This window comes from Rhamphochromis longiceps, linkage group LG17 (assembly GCF_057381845.1).
Source record: "Rhamphochromis longiceps isolate RC_006_pf linkage group LG17, R_longiceps_female_GT1.1, whole genome shotgun sequence".
In the NCBI taxonomy this organism is placed as follows: domain Eukaryota; kingdom Metazoa; phylum Chordata; class Actinopteri; order Cichliformes; family Cichlidae; genus Rhamphochromis; species Rhamphochromis longiceps.
Genome location: NC_140573.1, coordinates 11,145,550 through 11,170,979, shown reverse-complemented (window position 1 = coordinate 11,170,979; position 25,430 = coordinate 11,145,550). Strand labels below are relative to the sequence as shown.

Here is a 25,430-nt window from a genome sequence, read left to right as displayed (position 1 = left end):
AATATGCTACTCATTATTTTGCCACCTGTACAGGCTGAATTTGACCTGGACAAATTGTCCCACTGTATGTCAGCGGTCTATGAAATCTATCCGGCATGGAGGCAGACAGATAAAAAGTAGAGACAAAGACTTCACAGTAGTCTCTGATCTGCCACGCCACACCCTGACCAACAAAGGTAACCCAACTGCTGGGGGCTACACGAATGCGCCCACAGACGCACATCACATGCACACACAAAGCTGGCTACATCAGATACAGTCTGTTGTAACTCTACACTAGAGATAGAAAGGTGGAGGACATGATGAGGGATGAGATGTGTGTGGGTTTGTGTGTGTGTGTGTGTGTGCTCCCTCTGAAGTTGAGCTAATCACTACACCCCCTCAGGGGTCTCTATACAACCTCACTTTTCTCCATCCAACTCCACACTGTCTCACTCTCCAGTCTGAAGAGGAGCAGTGTTTTCTCGAGAGCACTAACAGTCTCTGATCATCAAACATTGCCAACCTTCAGAATGACAAGACACCCCTGCAACAATCACCTTTTATCATGATAGTACTGAACAAAAGGTGCTTCTTCTGAAAGATGGTTTCCCTACACAAACATCTGACAGATATAAAGATAAGCAACAGTCGTACTTGTGATGAAGACTGTCATTTGCCCAGAATGTGCAAGAACAAACCGCAGAATGAAAATGAAACTATAAACATCCAGAAGCATTATCCATGTTTGTCTGTGTTTGTGAACATGTTTACCTGTAACCATGGAAGTCATCAGCGATATTTTGGACCAGTGAAGAGGTCATGGACTGATGAGGGTACTCAGCAGTCAGTAATGCATTCTCATAAATTAAAGGCTCTGTGTGATTGGCTTTGGGGTCCCAGGTGTAGTTTCCATGTGTGAGGTTGACCCCTCCTCTTTTGCGCCGAGGCAGAGTCCCATGAATAGAGATTGGCTGGTAGGTGGCAGCTGGCTTTTCTGATAGGCTGCCACACTGGCCTGGATGGAGACTGCAGGACAAAAAGCAAACAGTTACTCACACTGGGAAATGTTACTATTGCTGATTTCTAATAAATGACTCAACAGCAGTGAGCTTATGATGGTTACACAGCTTACCCAGGTCTGGAGCTGAGAAGATCCATGGAGGATGTGAGAGAGGCCTGGTGCCTCCTGGAGGAGCAGGTATTATTGCTTGGGGCACCAAGAGGGCTGCTGGGTACTCCAGAGTGGCCTGTGCCTCCTCCCAGGGTGTGGTGTGCTTGAAGAGACCTGGGCAGACTAGCAAAACGCCCCTCTGCCATCATCCTCAACTCTGGAAACAAAACACATACAGACATTTACTGTTAAACAGTAATGACATACACCATGACTTTGGATTACTTAATAAAGATTAAGAACTTTACTGAGTTCCTGCAAATATAAAGGAAACTAAGTGAATGAATCAAACAAATTAGCTGTCTTCAGGTGTGTTATAACGAACAGTAATCTCAGCTATACATTTGTGTAACAATGGCTGACATGAAGCACTGACTGAGATGAAATGGCGCACACAGCCAGTATACAGTAGTTGTCTCTCTTTAATGGAGACACAAAGCCATCATTCTCACTCTCTTTCAAGTGTTCATACATACAGAAATACTTACTAGCACTTTTCGCTAATGTTTAGTAGATGCAGCAAGTTAATCTGACCTCTGAATAACACCCCATCTCTATTTAATGGATTCCCCCCCCTTTTTTTTAAAAAAACAAAAAATTTCATGTGCACACTCTGAAACAAAATCTGTAGCTACACTGTGTCTGAAAACGAAGCCAATAAAATCCACATAAGTTAGCAAATGGATAACAATTTAATATTTCCACTGAAGAGGGGAAGATTAAAGTAAAGTAGATGTGTTTGAGAATTTCGCCTGAGCCAATTTTTATACAATAGTTGGATCGGAGCCACGTTTTCTTTTCTCCCACACCAGACTGAAGGCTGACTTCAGCCCTCTGTTAGTGGATATGAGAACAGAATAGAGGTCTGACCCTGTGTGCCTCAGTGTTATGTGATATTTTTAGCAACAACCTCTGAGTATCAGTATCAGTATAACACTAGGACATTTTCAAAATACTTTGTATTCCAGTAATCTCCTTAAAAACTGATTCATACACCAGATACTTAAAAAAAGGGAAAACAGAAAAAAAGAAAAGAGAGCAGCACTGCACTCAACTTTATTTTTGCCCATTAGCTAGATCTTGTGTAATGAACAGACAGACACAGTTATAAATACAGCATGATGAACATGACCGATAGGATGACAGGGAACTAAAACACAGGACAGAGAAATTCCCCTGCTGTGTGACGATGAGTGAACAGCACAGCTTTATCCGCTCTGAATCACTCACAGCACAGCAGTTAGTCATACTGTACAAACTAAAATAACACGGTAGCAGACTGGATTCAACTGACCCGCTCTCTAATCTCAAACCTAAGAATCTGATCTGAACAACTGAGCCCGTGTTTGCTATTGTTAAACAGCCTGATTATGATCAGAGAACACAAGCTGAAGGAACATAATCAAACTGACCGGTGTTCAACTGACCTGCAGTAACTGCAGAAAAATGCTGCTGGACCACTTTTACATGTGCATGATAATAACAAAAAAGATGATCCGCAACAAACAACAAAAACTAACAGCTCAGACGGACATCATTTCAGACCATGTGTACAGTACAGAAACGTGCCTCCTAGCAGCAAACTGTCTTACATTTAATACTTTGATAGCAAGCCGAAATGATAAAATGTCTTTGTAGCATTTTTGTTTAGACTTCTGCCAATGCGAACAGAACTAGCGCTTAAAAATATGTGAAAGCATAAATTGGAGCACTTGTTGGAGCAGCATTACAGCCACAGAAGTCAATTTCCCCGCTTCCAGGGCTGTGCTAAAGTATGCTCAATGACTGAGATGATTGATACCCTGTGTGATGTCTCCAAGATTTGTGTTTAGTAGCACTTTTTTGGTCTTTTGGCAAAAATACTCGCATAGTTTCTCATCTACGGCTGTTGTTTGCTGTCACGTTAAATGGCAAACGCTAGAGTTAACACCAGCTCAAAGGAGAAGGCTACAAACGAGAGGACACCACCTTTCAGTAGGTTCTTGGAGTTTGGTCACTCCTATAAATAAACCAGGACCGCCTTAAACTGGAACTAAATGCTAAAACTTAACTCCAGCAGGGGGTCACTGAGCCACCAGCTTGTAATCATGAATATCAATAAAAATGCAAATAATGGTTTAGAGAAAGGAACAGCTGGCTGGTTCAGGACTCTTCAGTGTACACAGTAAAAGTCCTTCTAAGGCATGCCGGGTCAGAGAGAGTGGATTCCTCTGAAGGGTAGAACGACTACAACAGGAGAAGCTATTATACGACCCTTGGGGACGGTCAGCTGTATGTGTATTTGTGTGTGTGTGGCCCTGACCATCTGCCAGACACAGACACACACTCTCCTGCAGAAGAGAATTGACTGACTCTCACTGATTGAAAACACAAACATTTAGCACTTACTCCCGTATACTGGGTCCGTTTAACTAATACATAAACAATTGATTCTGAGAGCTACAGCTACACTCTTGTCCTGTACATTTGCCTATTCTTTTCCAACCATTTATTTTTTTCTGCATTATTTCACTCTTCTCTCACTGGTCCCTACTCATCCATCTTCCCCCTTTCTCTTGTAGTCTCACACCCTCCTCCACACAGACATGCCCTCCCTCCCTTCCTCCCTGCCTGTCCATCATGGCAGCTCCCAGACTTGTCCTTCTCCCTTTTCTTTATCCTTTTACCTCTTATAATAATGGACTCGTCTAGTTCCCCACCACTTTTATCTTTGTCCCTGGTTCACCCTCTCTTCTCCACAGCTGTTCAACCAGTAGTTATAACTCTGCAAATGAGTGCAAGTGCTTCCTATACCAAGTCTATTATTTCCTATGTATGGACAGTATACGCTATAGTGGGTCAGACAGATTTGAAAAGACATCCATGCCAAAGAATTTGTGTTTTATACCAGCAAGTTTTAACTTCACATTAGGTTTGAGTGACACTTGCTAGTGCCTTTTTTTCATGTACAAGGTGTGTGCACGTTAAGTAACGTAAAAACTTCTTAAAATCAGTATCGTAACGGTTAATACTAGCGCTCATAACATAATCCCTCAGAAGCACAAGTGACAATATAATCAGTATACGGCAGAAAAGATAGGGGTATCAACAAAAAAAATATCAAGAATGCTGAGTCATTATTTCTACAATTTTGACCCACATTTCAACTGGTATCAATTTTCGCTTGTTGTTTTACAGAAAAACTGTTTGTTTTAAATAATGTGCTTTCGTACAAACACACAGGAATGAACATTTCAAGATAATGATAAATTATTCATTCTAAGAGCTGGAGGGAAAAAAAAGTTTTTGCTTATAAATTTATTATTATTTGTTTAAATCAAAACTAAACTAAAATGAAACAGCAGTAAGAAAAATCAACATATCAGAAACTTGATGCAGTCTTACCTTCAGAAACAACAAGAAATAACTATGTTTACATATTTCATGTTTACAAACGTACTCATGTTCATATACTAACAGTGCAATGTAGACGGTTACAAAGAGGAAAAACAGTCATAAAGTTTCAGTTTTTATTCCTCAGGTTCATTTAATAAATATCCTTCAAAATGCCCAATCATTCCCCTGCAATTGGTGGATCCTTATTCAACTGTCACATTGTTATTGTATTTAAACTGGTTATGAGGAATATTTTAAGAAGGTATTTATGCTATCTTACCTAAACATCTGGTAGCCCAAAGCTGAGTACAAGTTAAATTTTTGTTATTACCTCAACCCAGTAAGATTGGGTAGCTAGACAATTCCAAAATAAATGGTTAAAAGGGAAATTCACACAGTTTCACATGTTCATAAAGGTCTGCCAGCCAATAAAAAGTTTTATTCTTTAGCCATGTAACAGACAAAACATCCTCAAGTGAGATTTGGTTTGTCACCAACACTAGTGAAGGCCTTGGGTTTGGAACAATAACATTTGTGCACAAGACCTTGGAGGGGGGGGACGTGTAGATTAACGGGAAGAGGAAATGGCAGTATAAACATTTAGAGGACAGCAGTTCATTATAAAGAATTACTATCAATAAAACAAATATGCCTTCCTCCTTTTCACAGAGTATCTCTTGAGCCATTTCCATCTGAAGGACACTACTTTTGCAATCGGTTCAATTCAATTTAGTCAAATGTTTTGATGGTGAGCTCTCTCAGCATCTCTCCAGCCAACCCAACACATCAGCCAGGAGGCAGAGAGCTCTTTGGCTAATCCACTCAAGTAGTGGTTTTAAAATATTGGCCTTTTTGGGGAACATCAGGAGTCTTTAAGAGAGTTCCGCGAATCTCTTTTAGTCCTTTGGTACCATGGACAGATGGTTTACAAAACACAAACCGAGCGTCTAGATTAAAAAACACACTCGATAAAATGCTTCAAAAATAAAGTAGGGTTTTAACATTAAGCTTCAGATGCTGCAGAGGTGGTCTGTCATTACACACGAGCATACACACAACCGGGAGGACGAGCGCAAACATCAACATGCTTGGGAATGAGGGATTTCCTCTGGCTGGCTTAAAGTGTCTTCCTGCTTTAACATGCACGCAAATACTCATGCGCATGCACACACACACACACATTAGGAAAACCACCCCTGGCCAGAAGTGAACAATGGGAACAACTGTCACATGACCACTGTGTAGAGCCAGTCTTTGTTAGAGAGAGGGAGAGGTGTCCTACTGCGCTCTTCAGTGCGTGGGCTCACCAGTGTGTGTGTGTGTGTGTGTGTGTGTGTGTGTGAGAAAGAGTGTGTGTGTGTGAGAGAGATGTGTTTAACATATTAATGAGGCTCTTATTAAATCCCACAGCAGTAGCTGCCATTTCATACTTCTAAACCTTTGTGCACATCTCTCACTCTGTCAGACAGTCACACCTAACTTCCCCTCAGCATGTGCACTCATTTTGTACATTTACACATCAGTCTTAACTGTACAGTCACTGTACACCACACTGTCAGACAGTTGCACGAAGTGGCAGCTGAGTAGGTGATGAATGGAGCTTGTAGATTTTCACTTCAGTAAAAGATGCAGAGTGAACTGTCAGGAAGAACCTGCAACCTTAAATCTGAAACCAAGTTTCAAATGATGTTTGAACTACAAAGATTGCACTGCATTGTGGGATGCACTTCTGACATCTTCTCATGTGTAAACAATTGAATTAAAAAGCTGATATATTTAATTATTTGTTAAATTGATCAAATTAAAGGCTATATATGCCTGAAGCATTGGTTAGTGTTATCACTGTCATCTTATTGTTATTTCACAACTAAAGCTATGCTACTTACAAGGAAGCACGGATAGTGCAAGCCAGGCTGTATAACAAATTCTGGCTTATCTCCAAAAGGAAAATCACCAGGACAGTGATTGGTTTCATTTACTCAAGCTTTTGTTGAGAAAACAGGCAGAACAAAAAAAGAAACAGGTTAAGTAAGGTAAGGTAGCACATACCCACTACATTAACTACATGTGGACTCAAAAGGATCCCAAATGGATCGATATGAAGCAGGGAAAAAAAAAAAAAAAAAAACCTGCTAAATATGTTACTCTAAATGTAAATTGATTGGTACTTACATACTTAATTTGATCACCCCAACCGCTTCTTACAACAAGCCCCAATTACCCATTTACACGCACATTCATACAAGGGCTTATTTCTGTGTCCAAGTGTTTCACACCTAGCATTCACACTCCAATGGTTGTATCGGAGCAACTCGACGTTCAGTCTCTTGCCAAAAAGCCAGTGATCAAACCACCAAGCTTCTGATTAGTAGATGATCTCCTCTACCTCCTGAAGCGCAGCCACCCAACACTTCTTCACATAAATGACTAAATCAGTGTTTGACATTTTGGGTAACAGACCCATTTGCCTTCTCTCTGACAGTTCGATGGCAAGACTGATCCCACTTCAAGCCTTTTCATACTTGTCTGTACAACAATAAGGAAAGGTTAGAGCTAGAGGATAATGATGTGAGCTTAGCATAAGGACGAGGGGTACCTGTAACACCATTTCAAATCTTGTAAAGCTTTTTTAAAATGTCATTAAACATCATGTAATGTGCATAGTAGAAAGGTACCATTGTGCTGTTTTTGTCCATATTTCCACGTCATCTGTCTTACTGCTTTAATAAAGAAAAATTGCAGGTTCTAAGTTTAATTCAAAAATACTTAGCCTCTTTGACACAATCCACATCACTGATGTTGAAGATGCTGTGTCTAGCCCAGATGCTTCAAAGTTCCCAACTATATTATTTAGTATACTGCTGGATGGATAAATCTGGATCGTACTCTCTGTATTTGTCACATGTTTGTGTCTCTCTAAAGTCTTCTGGGCATCGGATGCAAGCATTAGAGGAAAATGTACAATATTTTCTTCAGATTTAAAGTACCACATATTGGTGATGACCAAGTAATGCAGCAATGTACTTAAATAAAGACCATAAATATCTGTTTTCCCCCCTTTTCCAGCTATGCAGGGTCTCTGTCTTTGCAAAGATTAGTAGGTTGTATAGTGCTGATGGCTTACTGGAATACCAAACAACTGACACCACAAGGAATCCAAGTAACACAACACTACACATACAATACTGACCCTGGAAACACACAACCGTCACAAATCTGTGCTCCTTGCATCTGACACAGACACATTTTAGCATTAAAGGCTGAATCTCATTGGTTTACTCCAACTCCACTGAGAAGTTCAGACATGACACTGACTAATGTCTGAAGCAACCTGCTGCATACATGTGTTCCCCCCCCAACATCAACACCACACAGACACACATGCCTGACTCTGTCATCATTTAGTTGGTGGCTTGCTGTTTAAAGATGTGATCTCATAACTGAGAGGTCAGAGTTTCAGCCTCGACCTGTCAAAGTGATCGTGAGCAAAACAGCAAAGCGCTGTCTGATAAGAGCTTTTAATTTACAGTTTTGTTTTAAACTCACAAATCTTTTAAGTCATATGTCACAAACACATATTCATCATCTTCGTATTTAGCAACGACTAATTTTAGGTGTTGTAAAGGGTTAAGCAACGCCATCTCTGACAAGCAGCCAGATTTTTGAGTCATTTATCACATCGAGTCAGGATAAGCAAATGCTTAAGTGAGTGAGCCTAACAAGAAAAAGAAAATGATGAAAGAAATGCCGTTGGTCTTATCTTTCATATTTCGTGTAATTATTTCCTGCTGGGTTTTCCACAGCTAACACCACCAATCCCAGCAACCGCAGTTACACCCAGCGCCTTGGGATGGCAACTTATTGCTCAAAAAAAAAAAATCCCAGAGTAAATTTTACTCACTGGGAGCTGTAAACAAGGAAACCAAGAGGGATGGACGGACAGACAGCTGTGAGATGAAGGGAAAGCACAGCGGCGTAGGGAGATAAACAGCAGCCAGAGAAAGAAAGTAACAAGTAGAAAAACAGACAAACGGGGGAAAAAAATTGCATTCAGAAGACGATCATAAAGATAGCTGCCTCAGCTCCGTCTCCTCTGCTGTCAACTTCCCCACATACACATTCCTACACCCCACTGCATACAAGTGTGCTCCTACAAACTTCTCATTCCTACCTGCAAGTGTGAGCTCCTCCTCAGTGTGTGATCGCTGCTCTTTTCTCTCACTTCACAAACTTATTGACTTTCATAATTTGAATGACTGACTAGCTAAAAATTGCTGACCGGCTCCTTTGGATGGGCAACAACAAGTAGCGCAGCATTGTCACAAACTCTGCCCTCCTCCTCCTCTCTTTGGGGAGTGATTTGTGAGCTCTCAGCCCCGCCTTTCATGCACTTCTGTGTTTGGGAGGAGTTTTCTTTCTCTTTTAGCAGAGTTGTCTTCTACCCCCCAGCACAGAAGAAAACTCCCACATACCCTCCTCTCCTCCATCTCCCCCTCCTCCGTATTGCCTTCACAGCCTCATATTTCATGCTCTCAACCTTTTTCTTTGGTACCTCTGACACCAACACCACCAACTAGTCTGGTACTTAAAGAAGATTTAGAGGTGACCTAATGTTGCTATTTGCAGAGAGGCTGAAAAATGTGGTCTTGGCATGAATGTTGCACGTTTGAGCAACCTAAGGCGCTCTCAAGCCTCATGGACTTTAAGCACGACTCAGTGTCAGCTGAAACATAAATCAGTAGAGTTTAGAGTCTACTTTGGTGCATTCTTTTAACAGGAATGCTGGCGAGAATGATTAAATTTCATCTGTGAAAGAGAAGAAGCAAGAAGAAGAGCTCTCCTTGTGTCATTACATCAGGTATGAGCTCATTTTTAGCCCGTGTTGTTTGAATGTGTGTGCGGCTCTGCTCGCCAGCCCTCAGGACAACACTCTCCTGTCTTTGTGCTCCTGTTCCTCTGTATTGTCTAGAGGTGATAACACACAGACACGTGCACACATGCATGTTTATGTGTGAGTGTGCGCGTTTCCTGTCAGACAATACAATAAGCCCATCCTGCTGCGGTGAAAGCCAGGATGATCAGATGACCCACATTAGACACACACACAAAAATGCTACATACATGCATGTGTTTTGATCTCAAGTTGTTCACACTACATTTGTCAAAACTGAGGAACCTGAATATTGTTTTTAATTTCTCTTTTACCTGCAGTTCAGAGGTTTTAGGTATTCATTAATGTTCCAACATTTGGGGACACGACATTATCGCCCAGCAGGAAGAAAGGCACTAACTTTCAGTTTGTACTTTTATAAGAAGTTGCGCCTGACTTTTCAGGTTTGAAATAAAAACGAGGACACACACAAAAATTTCAGGTACCAAATCTTCTGGTTTGATTTCTAAGTGATTTAAATAATTTGTTCCTGTCTGTGTCTGATCATGCCTTCTAGTAAAATCTGGTCATAAACCATAAGAATGATAAACAAAACAATGAACATTTTTACATTTAGCTCTGTGACTCCTTTACTATAAAGGGATCAAGTGATTTCTATAACCTGGGGAAGGAGCTATAGAGAAACTGAAAGACCAAGCCAAATTACATTTGCATTTTATCCTCTATTTTGATTTTGCCTGTTAGCAGTATTTGCAGTGAGGCAGCACAAGTAGTTAAAGATTTGCATTTCTTAAAAAAAAACACCACAAATATTGAGTAAATCTGGTCACTAACAAATTATCTCCTTAAATTAAAAAAAAGAAACGAAACTTACTTCTTGGCCTCTTCTTGACGATGAACAGAGAGCACACTGTGAATGTTAGAGGCCAAAGCCTAGAAGCTGCTCCTGGACTCCTGCCTGCGTGGAGTGCTATTTGGAAGTAAAAGCTAAATGTATCTGAAGCAGATTTTGTTTTAAAGTGCCTTTTCACAAAGGCATGTAAAAATTCTTGGCATGTTGTACGCAAGGGTGGTATTTCCAGAAAGCAGCACGGTGAGTCAGAAGTATAATCTGTCATCATCTCCTGAATCACCTGAGCTTCCCAAAATGTGAGGGCCTGGAGTGAGGAGCAGAAGCATTATCCTTCCAAACTGAGTGGCACATGTCTTTGTGATGAAAACGCAACCACCCTTTCATCTAAGCCCACACAGAGGTGCATCTATAGCTTACGGTAAATGAGTATGTGGCAATAATGCAATGGAAAAAAAAGAGTCACAAGTCTTGTAAACTTTGATGAGGTAAAGTTGTTTTACCAATTTGAAACACCACGACATACTTGGAGTTTGGGGCTGAAATGTCACTCTAAAGCAAAACAGATTAAATTAGCACTACAATGTCTACAAAGCACCAGTGATTTCCTGCTGTTTGAAGTTTGATTGAATTTGCTGTTTCTTCTTGTTTTTGATTGCTTAAATATTAGGAAGCGTGCAACATCAAAGCTTTATCTTTTAGAAAAGTGGAGAAACAAACTGTTTACATAACTAGATTTTTTTTAAAAAATGTTTGGAGATTACCACACCATAACAGCCATTTCCTGCACTTCCTGTTGGTGTTAGTCCTTAGCCCAAACCCTCCTTTGACACATGGACACTAAGGTAGCACACTGGAACAAAGCCTTGCTGGCACTTTGAGGTTGGCACCGTTTTTCCACCCATACACACCAGGGTGCAAGTAAACCATTAAGTAGATGGGCTTGGCGTCACTCCCAACTGAAGCTGCTTCCTGCAAAGAACAGGATCTGCTATTACAAGTTTATTACAGTCACTTCCCTCATTCTGTGGTATTCCTCTTGCTTCTCAATAGGAAGCTCTGAAGTAAAGAAAAATCAAGCATAGATTTCAACCTTTGTTCCATTTTTACTTTTCTCTCCATCAGCTCCTTATTCCTTGCTGCTCCTTTATTTTTCTTATAGCTCTGTTTACAGATGCTTGTCTTTCCATGTGTGTATTTCTGATCAGTAAACATTTCTCTGTTAATGCCACTCCTCATTCCTCCGTTGCAGCCTCAGGGTCTTAAAAAAAAAAAAAAAAAAAAAAGAAGGAAAAAAGAAAAGGCAGGTCTTTGGCTGAAGAATCAGTTCAGGTAGAATTAAATCTGCTGGTTTCTGACTTATGCAGTCATGGTTTCTGTGGAACAGCTACGTCAGTCAATACGTCAATTACAGCAGCTTATCAGAATCAGAATCAGAATCGTGTTTATTGGCCATGTATATGTGCAGACACATACAAGGAATTTGGTTCCGGTAGATGGTGACTCTCAAGCACAGCAATGTAAATTACGCACACACACACACACACACACACACACACACACACACACACACACACACACACACACACACACACACACACAAAAAAAAACTGTGTAAACCAACCATAAATAACCAATCTAAACTTATATACATAGAATACAGGATGACAGAAATGAAATGAGGTGGAATGAATACTACAGAATGTACATAAGGTGCAGTTGTAGTCTGGCAGTGGGAGCAGTGTGACAGGTCAACTGTTTAGGAGGGAGATGGCGAGGGGAAAGAAACTGTTGGGTGGTCCTGGACTGCAGTCTTCTATACCGTCTGCCAGAGGGCAGCAGATCAAAAAGTCTCTGTCCAGGGTGTGAGGGGTCTGTGATGATTTTCCCTGCCCGTTTCCTGGTTCTTGAGAGGTACAGATCCTGGACGGAGGGCAGGGGGGCGCTGATGATCCTTTCTGCTGCCCGTACAGTCCGCTGCAGTCTGCTCCTGTCCTGTTTAGTGGCTGCTCCATACCAGACTGTGATGGAGGAGCACAGGACAGACTCAATGACCACAGTGTAGAACTGGATTAGCAGCTCCTTTGGAAGACTGTAGGGTTAGGGGTTGTCTCAGGAAGTAAATCCTCTTCTGGGTCTTTCTGAGGATGGCGTTGATGTTGGTCTCCCACTTCAGGTCCTGGGAGATGGTTGTACCCAGGAACTTGAAGATCTTCACAGTCGACACAGGGCTGTCTGATATGGTGAGGGGGAGCAGAGTTGAGGGATGTCTCCTGAAGTCCACTGTCATCTCTACAGTCTTAAGAGTGTTCAGCTTCAGATTGTGCTGACCGCACCAGAGTACCAGCCGCTCAACTTCCTGCTGGTATGTGGACTCATCACCATCCTGAATGTGGCCAATGACAGTGGTGTCATCTGCAAACACATTTATGTATAATGTGTTCCATAAAGATTGCTACGTGCAATCTTTAGTCATTTATTGAATGTGTTCATAAAAAAGGACCAAATACAGTGTTATTCACACTGTCATAGTTACAATGACATTGATCTATGATTCATTCAATCATAATAAAACACACCTAACTCAAAGAATAAACCAGTGCCGTCTATACATAACAGACAACTTAAAGAACTTATGTTAAATTGTATATAGGGCCATCTTTGTGTACTGTGTTACGAGCAGGCTATCACAAAAGAAAAAACAAACAAACAAATAAATAAAACAAATCCTTTAGTTGAAGCTACAAAAATGGCAAAAGGAGAAGTGACAGACCTAAAAACTATCTACATGAAATGAACAGTATCTGAACATCATGTCCTTAAAAAACAGGAAATAATCCAGCAAAGACCTGACACAGGACCTGAGCGATGCATGTGCTCTTTCCATTCCCCTGCTACTCACCTCATCAGAAACTGTCTCAGTGGAAGGGTGGCTGTCAAGAAGCCATTACTGAGGAAGGGAAATGGAGAGAAAAGGCTGAGGTATGCCAAATTACACAAGAACTGGACTGAAACTCAGTTTCAACAGCCCTTATGTAGTGATGGATCCACATTTAAAATGTTTAGTTCAAATCGTCACGAACATACACAGAGGAGGGAGCCAACACCCAAAGAGGAACTTTGAAATGCCCTTCAAGAAGCCTGGAGAACTATTCCTGAAGAGTAAATACAGAAATTAGGAGAAAGCTTGCCTAAGAAAGTTCGGGCAGAGTTGAATAAAGATGTTCATACCAAACACTGATCTAGCTGTACAAACGCCATTTTTTCCTTTATATAGTGCAATTCCAAAAAAGTTTGCAGAATAAATCCTAGTTCTCCTCGCAAAATATAAAGAAATGAAGAGTGGCTTTGTTTTTCAGAAAAGGACAAACATGGTCATTTGTTAAGATGGTTAAAATAGTGAATGTTTAATTTCACAGGACCTCGAGCGGTTTTCACAACGTGACACTGACATGGAAGCATATAGCAGCAGTGTTGGACAGATTCCAGAAGTACATAAGGAACATTTTAAAGTTTACTTTTTCTCCAAGAATTCGACCATTTGGATAAATCTGGGAGCTAGATATTCCCTGTTTTGACATTTGTGAGATAAGAGCAGAATTGTTGACAGCTGAGTTTGTGTTACTGACACATGCAGACAGAAACAGGAAGATGTTTATAGTACACTTAGTATTAACTGAAGGTCATGTTGATGAGTCTATCACCTTCACAAGGGAGATTAACCAGCCTGAAGCCCGGCACCGAGAATTATCTAATATTTAGTACGAAGAATGTCTGTGAGGTAAACTCAGTGCACGCATCTTGTGTTTTTACATAAACTGTATGTGATGTGCACTGAGAATCTGCAGGTCTCCACTGCGAACTGCGCCAGATTCTGTTTAAAAAGACTTGATTTGGTTCTTGTTCTACTCCCTGCTGTTCGTAACAAAGTCACAGTTTCTTCCAAATTGTAAATCGAGGTCAAGTCTCATTAAGTCACATTCATGCTGTCCCTTCCTCTCTCTCATTGTGATCAAATACAAAAAGCAGCAGCAAACAAAGTGAAATCTCATTTACGCTAACATTACATGTCCGTCTAGAACTATGTCTCTTACCATGAGGATGTTACTTTGATGCACACCAGCTGCATACGTTGCTGTCCAAACTAACCCCTGAAGCATCAATGCTCCCTTCAGCAGCCTCCCAAAACAAGACAGTGTCTGCAACACAACTAAAGCTGCTTATAAATGCACAGAGGAACATGACAAATAGTCCAAGACAGGTAGTCCTGACAGGAGTGAACAGCGAGGTGAGGCACACGAAAAAACAGCCTGATTCAGAGGACGTAATAGATCTACTGTCAGACACTGCTGCATCAACAGTCACATTTCAAATATTTGGTTGTAGTGTTTACAGTACAGCCTCTACTTTTGTTGCTGCTTATTTGGCAAGTAGTGACCAGGTAGGGCGAGGAAGCTCAAAGATGGCGACTCATTATGTAAAACCATCCATGCAGCTAGGTACACATTGAGCATGTTCAAGTGCATCACCTTGAAAATATTTAGCACATGACTGGAATTTGAACTTGAAAGATGAAAAGAGCACACACAGTCCTGTTACTTTCAGAGTACAGCGCTGATTCGATAAACCTGAGTGCTGTAAACCACAGTCCTGAAAGGAATATAAAAGTATTCATTAATATGTGCTTATGTACACCTTGATGCTTCCCATGCTGATGCCACGGTATTATCACATAATGCTAATGAATGTGGTTATAAACTGAAATTAAACCTATATGCAAAGAAAAAAACAAAACCCCAAAAAACCTCTCAAACAACTACCGAGCTCAGGTATTTAAACATGGAATTTTAACACAGCATACACAGAATAGCCTCAATGACACAAACAGCTGTAACAAAACAGTGCCTCAAAATAAAATGCCTCAAATATGTGAGGCATGAGCATGCATGTGGGGGTTTTACTGATGCCTCCTATTTCACCCTCTAAATGCTCTAATTAGAACATCTCTTCTTCTCCACTGCTTTTTAATACCTGCTGTTAAGGAAAGTACCTGCTGCACACATGCCTGTGGGTGGGTGCACACACACACACACACACACACACACACACACACACACACACACACACACACACACACACACACACACACACACACACACACACACACACACACACACACACACACACACACACGTTATATTCTTAAGAAAAAAAAATTACGTATCTCTGTTGGGACCAAAAATTGGAATGTTGCTATACCAACTAACAGCCCTTATGAGGACAAAATGCTCGTGCCCACGAATTTAAAGGCATTTTTGAGACCCAAAATGTGGTTTTAGTGTCAAGGTTACAGTTAGGCTAAACCTGACCGTAACCTAAGGGTTAGAGTAAGCGGCTAAGGACGGCACTATGTCAATTAGATGTCCCACTAAGATATGAAAACGCAGTGTGTGTGTGTCTGTGTGTGTAAGAGAGATGCTATTAGCTGAACAAAACTGGACTCTGTGATAATGATAAGCTTGGCAGCCTGCCAGGCAGACAGATAATACCACAGTAGTTGGTGACTGAGTGATTTCCACCAGAGGCCATTTCATCTCAGCAGCAGTCGTCAGCCTGTAGGCCAGGTCTCCAACAGTGGTCACGCAGTGATCCCAGGAATGTGAAAATAAATGTTTTTATAAGGGGTGAGCTGTAATGATAGGTAAACTACTCATTATATGCCTCGTCTACATATCTGGCATCAGTGCTCCAGTTTCACTCACAGGTAATGACAACTTGTCAATGAATAAAATAAAATAATAATAATAATGATAATAAAAAAAAAGAGTTTCCACTATTTGTAAATATAAGTCATGAAATCTAGCAATGATAGTTATAATTCATATAATGAGGTAAGGAATACTGGAATATGTTTAAATTAAAACATTAAAGTCCACAGCTTTTCCATCAGTATTTCGTTTTCTTTCGTTGCAATTTAACTTTTAAAAATGTATTTATTTGTAATTCAGTGATCCTGAGCATTTTGTGGCTTATAATATTTTTGGGAAAACGAATGATGACAAAAAGGAAATATCCTTATTATTGGTGTTATTACTATTCATGCACATGGTGAGAGGTACTGTTTTGTTGTTGTTTATTAGTCATATTGTTTGTCATGTTTGTTTGTAAGTACACATAAATTCAGGTACAGATGTTTTGGTAAATCACTGATTTGTACATTAATTTTTCATAGGCATGAATTATACACAGATTTGTGCCCACGCGCTGTTAGTAAATGAGGCCCATTGTTTCAGTCTTGTGGTTCATTTTGAAAACCTATACGACGCTGCCATGTTTCTTTTAGAAAGAAGAGGTTTTCTGATGGACACACTTTCAAACAAGCCAGACTTTTTCAGTCTTTTTCCAACTGTGCCATCATGAACTTTAACATGTTAACTGAGGCCTCACAGTCTGAAATGTTGCTCTTGGGTTTTTTGCAATTTCTCTGAGCATTTCATGTTTTGACCTGAACATTGTGTTAACACACAGTTATATGGTCCAGACCAGCAAACTACCAAAGCCTCTGTCTTCATAAGGCACCTGGCTGCTAGATTCCCTCTTAATTCCTGTGGAAGCACATTTCACAGGACTGTACAGAGTCCAGTTTCAAGTTACTTTCTTTGTACCCATTTGTAGATTTGGTCTGCAGTTAGTAGGTCATCCATCCTCATTCATGCACATTTTCAAAATAAACCCAGGCAACACAACAGATATGCATAGTAAAACATACTGAAAAAGGAAAAAGAAATACCTTACTGCTAAATGACCAGCAGTAAAACCAAACTTCCACAAAACCTAAATTATGCCAAACCAGATGCAGAAAGTCAAATGTTTTTATACTTACTGTAACTTGAGGTCTCTTTGTTTGCGTGTTTTGTTTTTTAGACACTTCATACCAGATGGGTTTGCAAATTGCTAGGTTTACTATGAGACAGGAGGAGACTCTTTATAGTCCCTGCTTCCTCTTAACAACTTCAGAAAGTCTGGCTCCTGAAAAATGTTCAGAAGTTCAGCCAAGAAAGACACTGTGGGTTGTTTTTTTTGTAAGTGATGCAGCGGGCGCAGTGTTTTGATCACAAAGTGGCTATTTTGCCCCAAGTTTGCATCTTCTGATTATGCCTGCTGTTGTGCATATATGATAACATGTAGCAACAGCCAACAAGATCCACTACAATTATTTAGTGACTTTACTTATACAGCAGTCACCAAGACAACAGCTAGATTTCACTTTATAATGCATGGGAACCAGAGCAAACAAAGCAGTCTGTCACGAACACACTAAAAAGCACATCCACGCATGCATACATGCACACCTCCAAAAGTGATTAAACCCAGCAGGAGTGCAGGCCTCAGCACTCTTCTCCCTAGTTGCTGACAGCTTTGGTTCACATGCTTTGTGTGTGTGTGTGTGTGTGTGTGTGTGTGTGTGTGTGTGTGTGTGTGTGTGTGTGTGTGTGTGTGTGTGTGTGTGTGTGTGTGTGTGTGTGCGCGCGCGAGAGAGAGAGACAGCATTATCCTGAGTAAGATAACCCCCTCCACCAGCGACCCCCAGGCACAAGCAAGTCTTTACATGACACTAATGCTTCTGTCTCTGTCTAGTTGCTGGGCACACCAGGAATCAAATCAAACACAGATCCAGAATCAACAACTTGATGGAAAAGATCAGGTAAGATAAAAAGTGTTTAGGCATCCGGCAGCGTGTTGGAGTGCAAGAGTACCTCTCCTCCTCTCTCGCTCTTGAAGGAGGCGTAGAGAAGTAAGAAGGTGCAGGCGGTGGAGGTGATTGTGGACTCCAAGCACCAAGAGGTCATACTCTGTGAGGTGAAGCAGATCCTGGAAAATATAAGCAAACAAAAACGTGCATGTAAAATCAACCTGCTCTAGAAATAGTGTTGGATACTGTATCTTAAAAATAAATACTAAACCGCTGAAATGTTTCAAACTACCACAGGCTACGAAGTTCTGTGGAGCAGTCGACAGCTTTCAGCAACTTTCTGCTCAGCGTTTCAGTTTGTTGTTGGGGCAAATTAACCCTAGAAACTGCATCCTTTAATTCAAGGTGTACAAAACAAACAAAGCTGCATTTAACCATCGTGAAGTTAAATAGTCTGCATGTTTTACTGTGAGATGATGTCTGGATCATAGATGTGAATTCATTTTTTCAAATAAAAATAACAGTTTAAAAATATACTATGTTGTCCCTGTATCGTATCAGTTACATATTGGGTTCAAATAAGCTGTGTCCCAGCCTACAGTAAAGCATTGACTTATGGTTTTACAGATATTTACACTTTTTAAACACAGGTTTTGCATAAACTGAGTCTAGAGGACTCATTGGACCCTCACACAACTAAAATTTCATCTCAGTTTGAACAGAGTTTCATTTTCAGATAGAAGACAAACATGGTTTTTGCTGGGTTGGGCTACAACATACCTGCAGAATACCGTTAATGCAAAAATATAATTCCCAGTTAATGCATCCAAACCAATCTAACAGACCTGCCGTCAATTCTGAAATGAATCTCCTACATTGTCATTTTTTTGGTCAACATTGTGAAAAAGGCAACTGTGGCAGGAATGAGGCATGGCATGACCACAATTCTGCATTCTCCAACATATTTTTTTTACGGTTGCGTTCTAACACACTTCCACGGCTGCAGCTCCCTAGCTGCCAGCCACACATACCCACAAAGACAACATGACAGGACCCTACACCAAGCTGGCGAGGCGTGACTGTGATGCCGTGCAGGTGCGTCCGCCTTCCCTGCCGCAACAATTCTACTTGTGGTTTTACTGAGGTCATAGTGGGTGGTGCTGGGGTACTGAGCAGCAGTATTTTTACAGTCTGTAATATTTTGATCCTTTTGTCTGTTAGAGAAAAGTCAAAAAGCAAAACCATTTCTGCCACTTTTAACTGGATTTTAACTATTCCAATACTTATTTAAAGGCTCTTATTGTCATTCCAGCAAATATTCGCATGAGGTGAAATTGTATTTTGCACTCAGGTGCTTGTTAAGCCCAACAACAAGAATAAAACACATCAAGAGCAATAAATACAAAAATACTGGCAGGCACAAGTGCTGCCCCTCAGCCTACTAATAGATGCACGTATGATATATATTTGAAGATCCTAGATGACTTCCATCTTGAGTTATGGCATTCACAAGATTTTCAGAAAGCAGTGCATAATAAAAAGGCTGAGACCACAAGTGACCTCTTATCTTCCAAAGTGTCATCTCCACCTCTCATCCTGCTGCTGTCATTACACTGTCTTAACACACACCCTGCCACACTTCCACACTCGCTGTGTTATTAACTTACATGACCTTTGAAGTAGAGACCTACCAAATCTTTGAACCATAACCCAACCTTCTATAGTACGCTTGTAACCAAACGGAAAAAAGAAACCCACCCAAAAAACCCCCACAACACACACAGACATGTACATGTGACACAGTGTGTCATCACACGCTGCTCTGAGCTCAGACCAAGGGCTTTTTGTTCTGATTGCTCAACAATATGACTATTCTCATGGCTCATGACAAACACTGCTCTATTTAGACTCTGAGCATGCAGTGGGCACCCATGAATGTAAACACACACAGACAAATTAAAATCACAGTGAAAGGGCGCACAAGCACACTGCAAGTAAGAAACTGCTCACCTGCATCCACAAGTAGCCAAATACATGCACACAAACAAACTCTGCCTCATCCGTGCACAAAAGTGCACACAAAGGAGGAAACGGTTTAAAAAAAATAACCCTGAATGGGAAAAACAAAACACACACACACACACACACACACACACACACACACACACACACACACACACACACACACACACACACACACACACACACACGAAAAACAAAAGGGAAAAAAAGAAAATTACAAGAGATGAACCTGAGTTTATCAAGGTGCGTACAACACATGTGACAGATGATCACTGGGCTCAACATGCCTAAACAGCTCAATAATAACATGTTGGCAAGTCAAGAAAGATACTACATTTGTTCAGCTCATCACACACACACACAGTTCAAGGTGTGTGCATGAGGGGGAGCGAGAGAGAGAGATAAGTCTTTCTGTCTGTCTCTCTCTATCTCAGAATCTCTCCCTCCCTCTCCTGTCTTTCTCATCTCAGTCTGCATGGAACAGCAAGTTGACATGTTTTCTTTTTTCTCTGTTGTCCACATCACGCAGAGCTGAACAACAATATGAACTCCCATACCAGTCCTGTGGAGAGTTGACATAGCACTTGTGGATGTTGGTTTTGCCAGCGTAAATGTTATTTCAACAATGAAGGTGCAAGTAAATGAAAAGGCAAGCAGAGACGTGGGGATGTTTCCGGACATTAAACATCTCACTGTGGCGCAGTGATCTGGAATTTTTTTAAATACTGCATGAATCGATATTTTTGGTAATAAAATGGCCTGTTGAATTTAAATGTCAAACTCTTTGACATTTGAATCACGTGGCAGAAAATTTTAAAAAAGCAGCACTTCTATCTCCAGTGGAGACACAGGTTAAATTATAAGGTGGGGCTGAGAAAGACAACATCCATGTTCTCTAACTAAATGCTGTACGTTAACTGTTAACTGTAGTTTTGTGGATAATCAAGAGAAATCAAGAATCATCATCACCTCAAAATCTATAATACATGCATCCATTCTCTTCCTCTTATCCTCTCAACACAGAGACAGACAACCATCCACACTCACATTCACACCTATGGACAATTTAGAATGACCTGTTAATCTAACCCCACTAACTGCATGTCTTTGGACTGTGAGAACCCAAGCAAACATCCAACATCCAGGCAGATATTAAAAAAAACATTACTGCAGCAAGAAGTTTTGGGTTTAACGTGTTACTATAATCAAAGTACATACTTAGAAAGGATAAGAGTGTGACGGTTAAGTGCTAACAGCATCAAGTACAGAAACAACCACATTATATTGCTAACACAAAGATAGCAAAGAACCCAGAAAGACGATAAAGCTGAGTTCATGCTAATCGCAGTCCAGCACCCAGACGCTGAACTTCAACAAAGGCATTGACATACAGCCAGACTTCCATTCTCCATTTCTACCTGTGCATGTTTCTAAAGTAGAATCACAATGGCTTTAAAGTCTATTAGGGATGTTTTCATGTTGTGTTGTCAGCTTTCTTCTTATGTAAACCCTAAAAGAAAGCTCTATGTGCGTCTACATTAGCAGAGAGATTTGTGTTGGTGTGTGGAACTGTAACCCAACCTTTATGTTATTAGCTGGTAATTACATGACGATGCATTTTAGGTCAATTCACGGAGTAACGAGAAAGTAATGTAACTAGTAGTGTAACAAATTACTTTCTCTTTAAGTAACATACTGCAAGAACAGTAAGAAGTAGCATGTAATACATTACTTTTTTGGAATAATGACCCCAACACTGGCAAAGGCTGTGTTAATGATGTTAGTTTAGTTAGGTTTGTTTTCACAAGCATGGATGGCTCAGAGGCACTGAACCTCATGTTGTTGTTCTAATATGAATAGGAAGGTTAGCAACACTGCACTGACTTCATTATGAATGGAGGATGGTCAAGAAAGAGGTAGGGGATAGTTCTTAGTTTTATCCTCCCATAACAGCAATTACAGTGTAACAAGAAGTGCAAACAACTCCTCACCATCACCTTAAGTATATATGTCAGACCTTACAGAGACTTTCCTTTACACTGAAAAAAAAATACACAGTGTACATCCTAAAGCATTAGCTACATGTAGATCTACGCTCAGAATTTCATCCATTTAATATTGAGAAAATATTTCACATAACAACTTATATCTACACTCTTTCATTTAAACGTGACTAGAATAGCCTTTTCTTGCGCAAGCTTTCTTGTATTTTCTCTATTATGCCTTCACTGTGCACAGATGCATTCTGGGTAAACATTAGCTAGAGGTAACGCAATAATTCATGTCTTATTGGCTCATGAATCTTGTCCCCTAGCCAAAGGCTGTGTACCATTCAGCATGAAGTTGGGTAATGGCTGAACAGCCTCCACATCGCTGTCCATTCAGGCCGGTGATGAAGTTTTATAAGGCTGCTTTAGTAGTCAGTCGTGGGAAACTGCCTTAATAACAACCACTATTTCAGTTGTTGGAATGCAAACATTGTGTGACTACTTAAAAAGGTCAGTTCATTCAAATTACAATGTATTTATCACTTACAGCTCACGGGGACAATAAAACACCTTTTATATTATTACTATCAATCATGTCACTTTCTCTAGAGAAACAAAGATGTTGTGCCCTCTGTATAGGTCTGTATAGATCTTCCAACTTAAATTAACTCAACATCTGATATATGATCATGCAAATCTCATTATCTGCTCAAACAACTGTTTTTAATTTTTTTTTTAAATGTCCTCTGTAGTTCAAAATGTTTATCCAAATCATCAGTGGTGTCCTTTTGTGGTTCTTCTTGTATTTGATTTGTTTGTTTGTTTTTTCACCCAACTTAGGACAAGACCTACCAAAACTAAAAATATATACGTAAAAGTGATAAAAGTATTACATGTCCTTTAAGCTGGCTCATACTGGAATGGATTCACTTGTCACACATTACTTTGAAGCCGATTGCCATTTGGTTGCCTAGGTAACCGATTCGGATCTCTAATCAGCGGTATCCCGCGCTCTCATTGGTAGCAATTTCAGTCATTTTTGGCATTTTTATACCATGTCTGAATACCATAGTTAAAATGATTAACAATCAACACTAAAACACTTCTAAAGCGTTGGCAGGTTAACTACCCACAGAAAACCTTTTCTTGAGCGCTAGAAAATGATGTTTACTTTCCAGTAAACATCATTTTCCTCAAGAGGTTTTCCTCTAAGCTTGTTGTTTTATATAATTTACAACAGCTTCACGAGTCATTTAAAAACTCGGATGCTAAAAAACATGTGGGTTGTGCTGCTGTGTGCGCACATGTACTTGTATTACCTCTACGCCATCATATTCCTGCTCCAGTGCTGTGCAGTACTGTGGCAGTCCCAGCTGACTCAACCATCGGGAAATAGACTGATGCTTCATGGTGACAGATCAACCACACAGATGCAGGCAGAGTTGACTCTTTCAGAGACTGAAACACAATTTTTTTTAAAAAGATCGAGAGAGAGAGAGAGAGAGAGAGAGAGAGAGAGAGAGAGAGAGAGAGAGAGAGAGAGAGAGAGAGAGAGAGAGAGAGAGAGAGAGAGAGAGAGAGAGAGAGAGAATATGTGTTTAATGAGCAGTTAAACATATAATACAATAATACAATTAAGTTGCAAATTTTAACACTACAAGTTGCCTATTTCAGTGTCGGATTTGGTGCTGTATGCAGTTTCTCACACATACACTAAGATTAATCAGTGTTTCTCTGCTTAGTGACCTTGTGTAACTAATGGCTCTGGAATTTGCCAGTTAATTATGAGCTGGACTGAATGGTGCAAAAGACTCGCAAACTATGATAAATATTTCCCAAACTAATTTCTGTGTGTGCCTGGATAATATCCGTCTGTATCTGTATGATATTAAACTGACAACTTTTCTTCAGTCTTACTCTTTATCGGTCTAATGAGCTGTTAGCAGTATCGCTACAGGACACCCCAGAGCGATGATGTCTCAATCTTAACTGATACTGATAATGCAAATCAAACTGTCTGTGCCTGTGCTGCCAGGGCCAAGATACACCCTGAAATCATTTTTAAAAATGAACATGATACTGGGGAATAACGCTGATATAACCAAAACGCCCTTACCGATTACCACCACACATCATTTTATCTGGAAGCCCAAGCTAACATTCACACATGAGCACAAGTCAAACATATAGTCAAACATAATAAAATGCATTCAGAAAGTATTCGCTTCCCTTGGATTTCACATTTTCTTATTTTGGAGCATTTTTGGTAACCTGTGTTCAGAATCACTCAATTCAGAATAACTCAAGAGCTCAATAGGAAACATTTGACTGATGAACAAATCTGTAATCGCTCTCTTTGCTGCACATCATTACGCTTTTTCTTTTTGAAAGCTAGTATCATTGTGTATCATCTGTGTGATCATATTATTTATATATTGTGTCATGTAGGTGGCAGAGTACATATGGGGTGGTATTGTGTTTCATGCATGTCTGTGTGTGTGAGTGGTGGCATGTCACATATAAAGACAGAACATCTAACAGCTTGTCAAGCAACGACGGAGTGACTGAGCACACGCAGCGACCCCCACCCACCCCAACCAATCACATTAAGTGACGTTATGAGGATTTACATTTTATCAGTGACATCCCCAAAGGTTGTCAGAACCTACCAACATCAACCAATGCTGGGATCCATCATCCATATTAATCTAACCTGTGTGTGCCATTATATAGATTAGAGAATAAGAGTCAGTCACGCAGTATAGGGACTCCATTCAGTGTCTAACACCATTTCCAGTTCAGCCCAATAGAGGTCATTTGAGAGAGTAATCTCTGTATATTACTCACCAGCATATATACAGTACATACTCTACACAGTGTATATTATAGGCATCAGAAAAAATATTCACTCCTCCTTAATCTGGATACTGAAGGAAGTTAACTACTGAAGGGATAGAAAAAAATAAACACTACATTTAACGCTCAGAAACATTTGCCTCACCTTCATTCAGCTATCTGGAGACAGGAGGGTTGCATTTCTAATCTGCTGACAACCAGTAATTAACTGTAAGTAACAATATCAAGAATATTTATGTTTATTTGAATGTGACTTATCTGTTTGACTTAAGTTTGACTTATCTGACTGTTTTAATTCGCTTAATGCGCCTTATGGTCCAAAAATACGGTAATAAACTCCAAAAACAACTGATTGTACGTTTAAGGCTTTTTGGATACGTCAGCAAACGTTAACACTGAGTATATTTTTTCATTTGTGCAAACATCATATAAAAAAAATGCTGTCAATAAAACTAGCCAATACGTATTTGATCCGGATATAAAATTCTCTATATGGCCATTAACTTACAGTGAAAGCATTTCTGTGCAAGCTCACCTATTCTCTCTCTGTGTGTGAGTGCACATACATACACAAATGCACAGTCATTCACTTTACTGTCCAA

The 25,430-nt window shown here is 40.2% G+C and overlaps 1 protein-coding gene across 4 annotated transcripts in view; it reads right to left on the bottom strand.

Annotated features, from left to right (window-relative positions):
- The window catches only part of bcar3 (BCAR3 adaptor protein, NSP family member), an 80,146-nt gene that overhangs the window by 43,189 nt on the left and 11,527 nt on the right, over nucleotides 1-25,430 (bottom strand). For 2 of the 4 annotated variants that reach the window (XM_085386053.1, XM_085386054.1), the window contains exons 2-5: nucleotides 23,292-23,430; nucleotides 18,027-18,141; nucleotides 1,115-1,310; nucleotides 754-1,008 (exon numbers count right to left, since the gene is read on the bottom strand). In XM_085386053.1, the coding sequence (XP_085242179.1) occupies nucleotides 754-1,008; nucleotides 1,115-1,310; nucleotides 18,027-18,141; nucleotides 23,292-23,381 (656 nt within the window). In that variant the 5' untranslated portion in view covers nucleotides 23,382-23,430. Of the gene's footprint in view, nucleotides 1-753; nucleotides 1,009-1,114; nucleotides 1,311-8,699; nucleotides 8,876-18,026; nucleotides 18,142-23,291; nucleotides 23,431-25,430 lie in introns of those variants that run through there. The other 2 variants (XM_085386056.1, XM_085386055.1) reach the window with 2 other exon arrangements.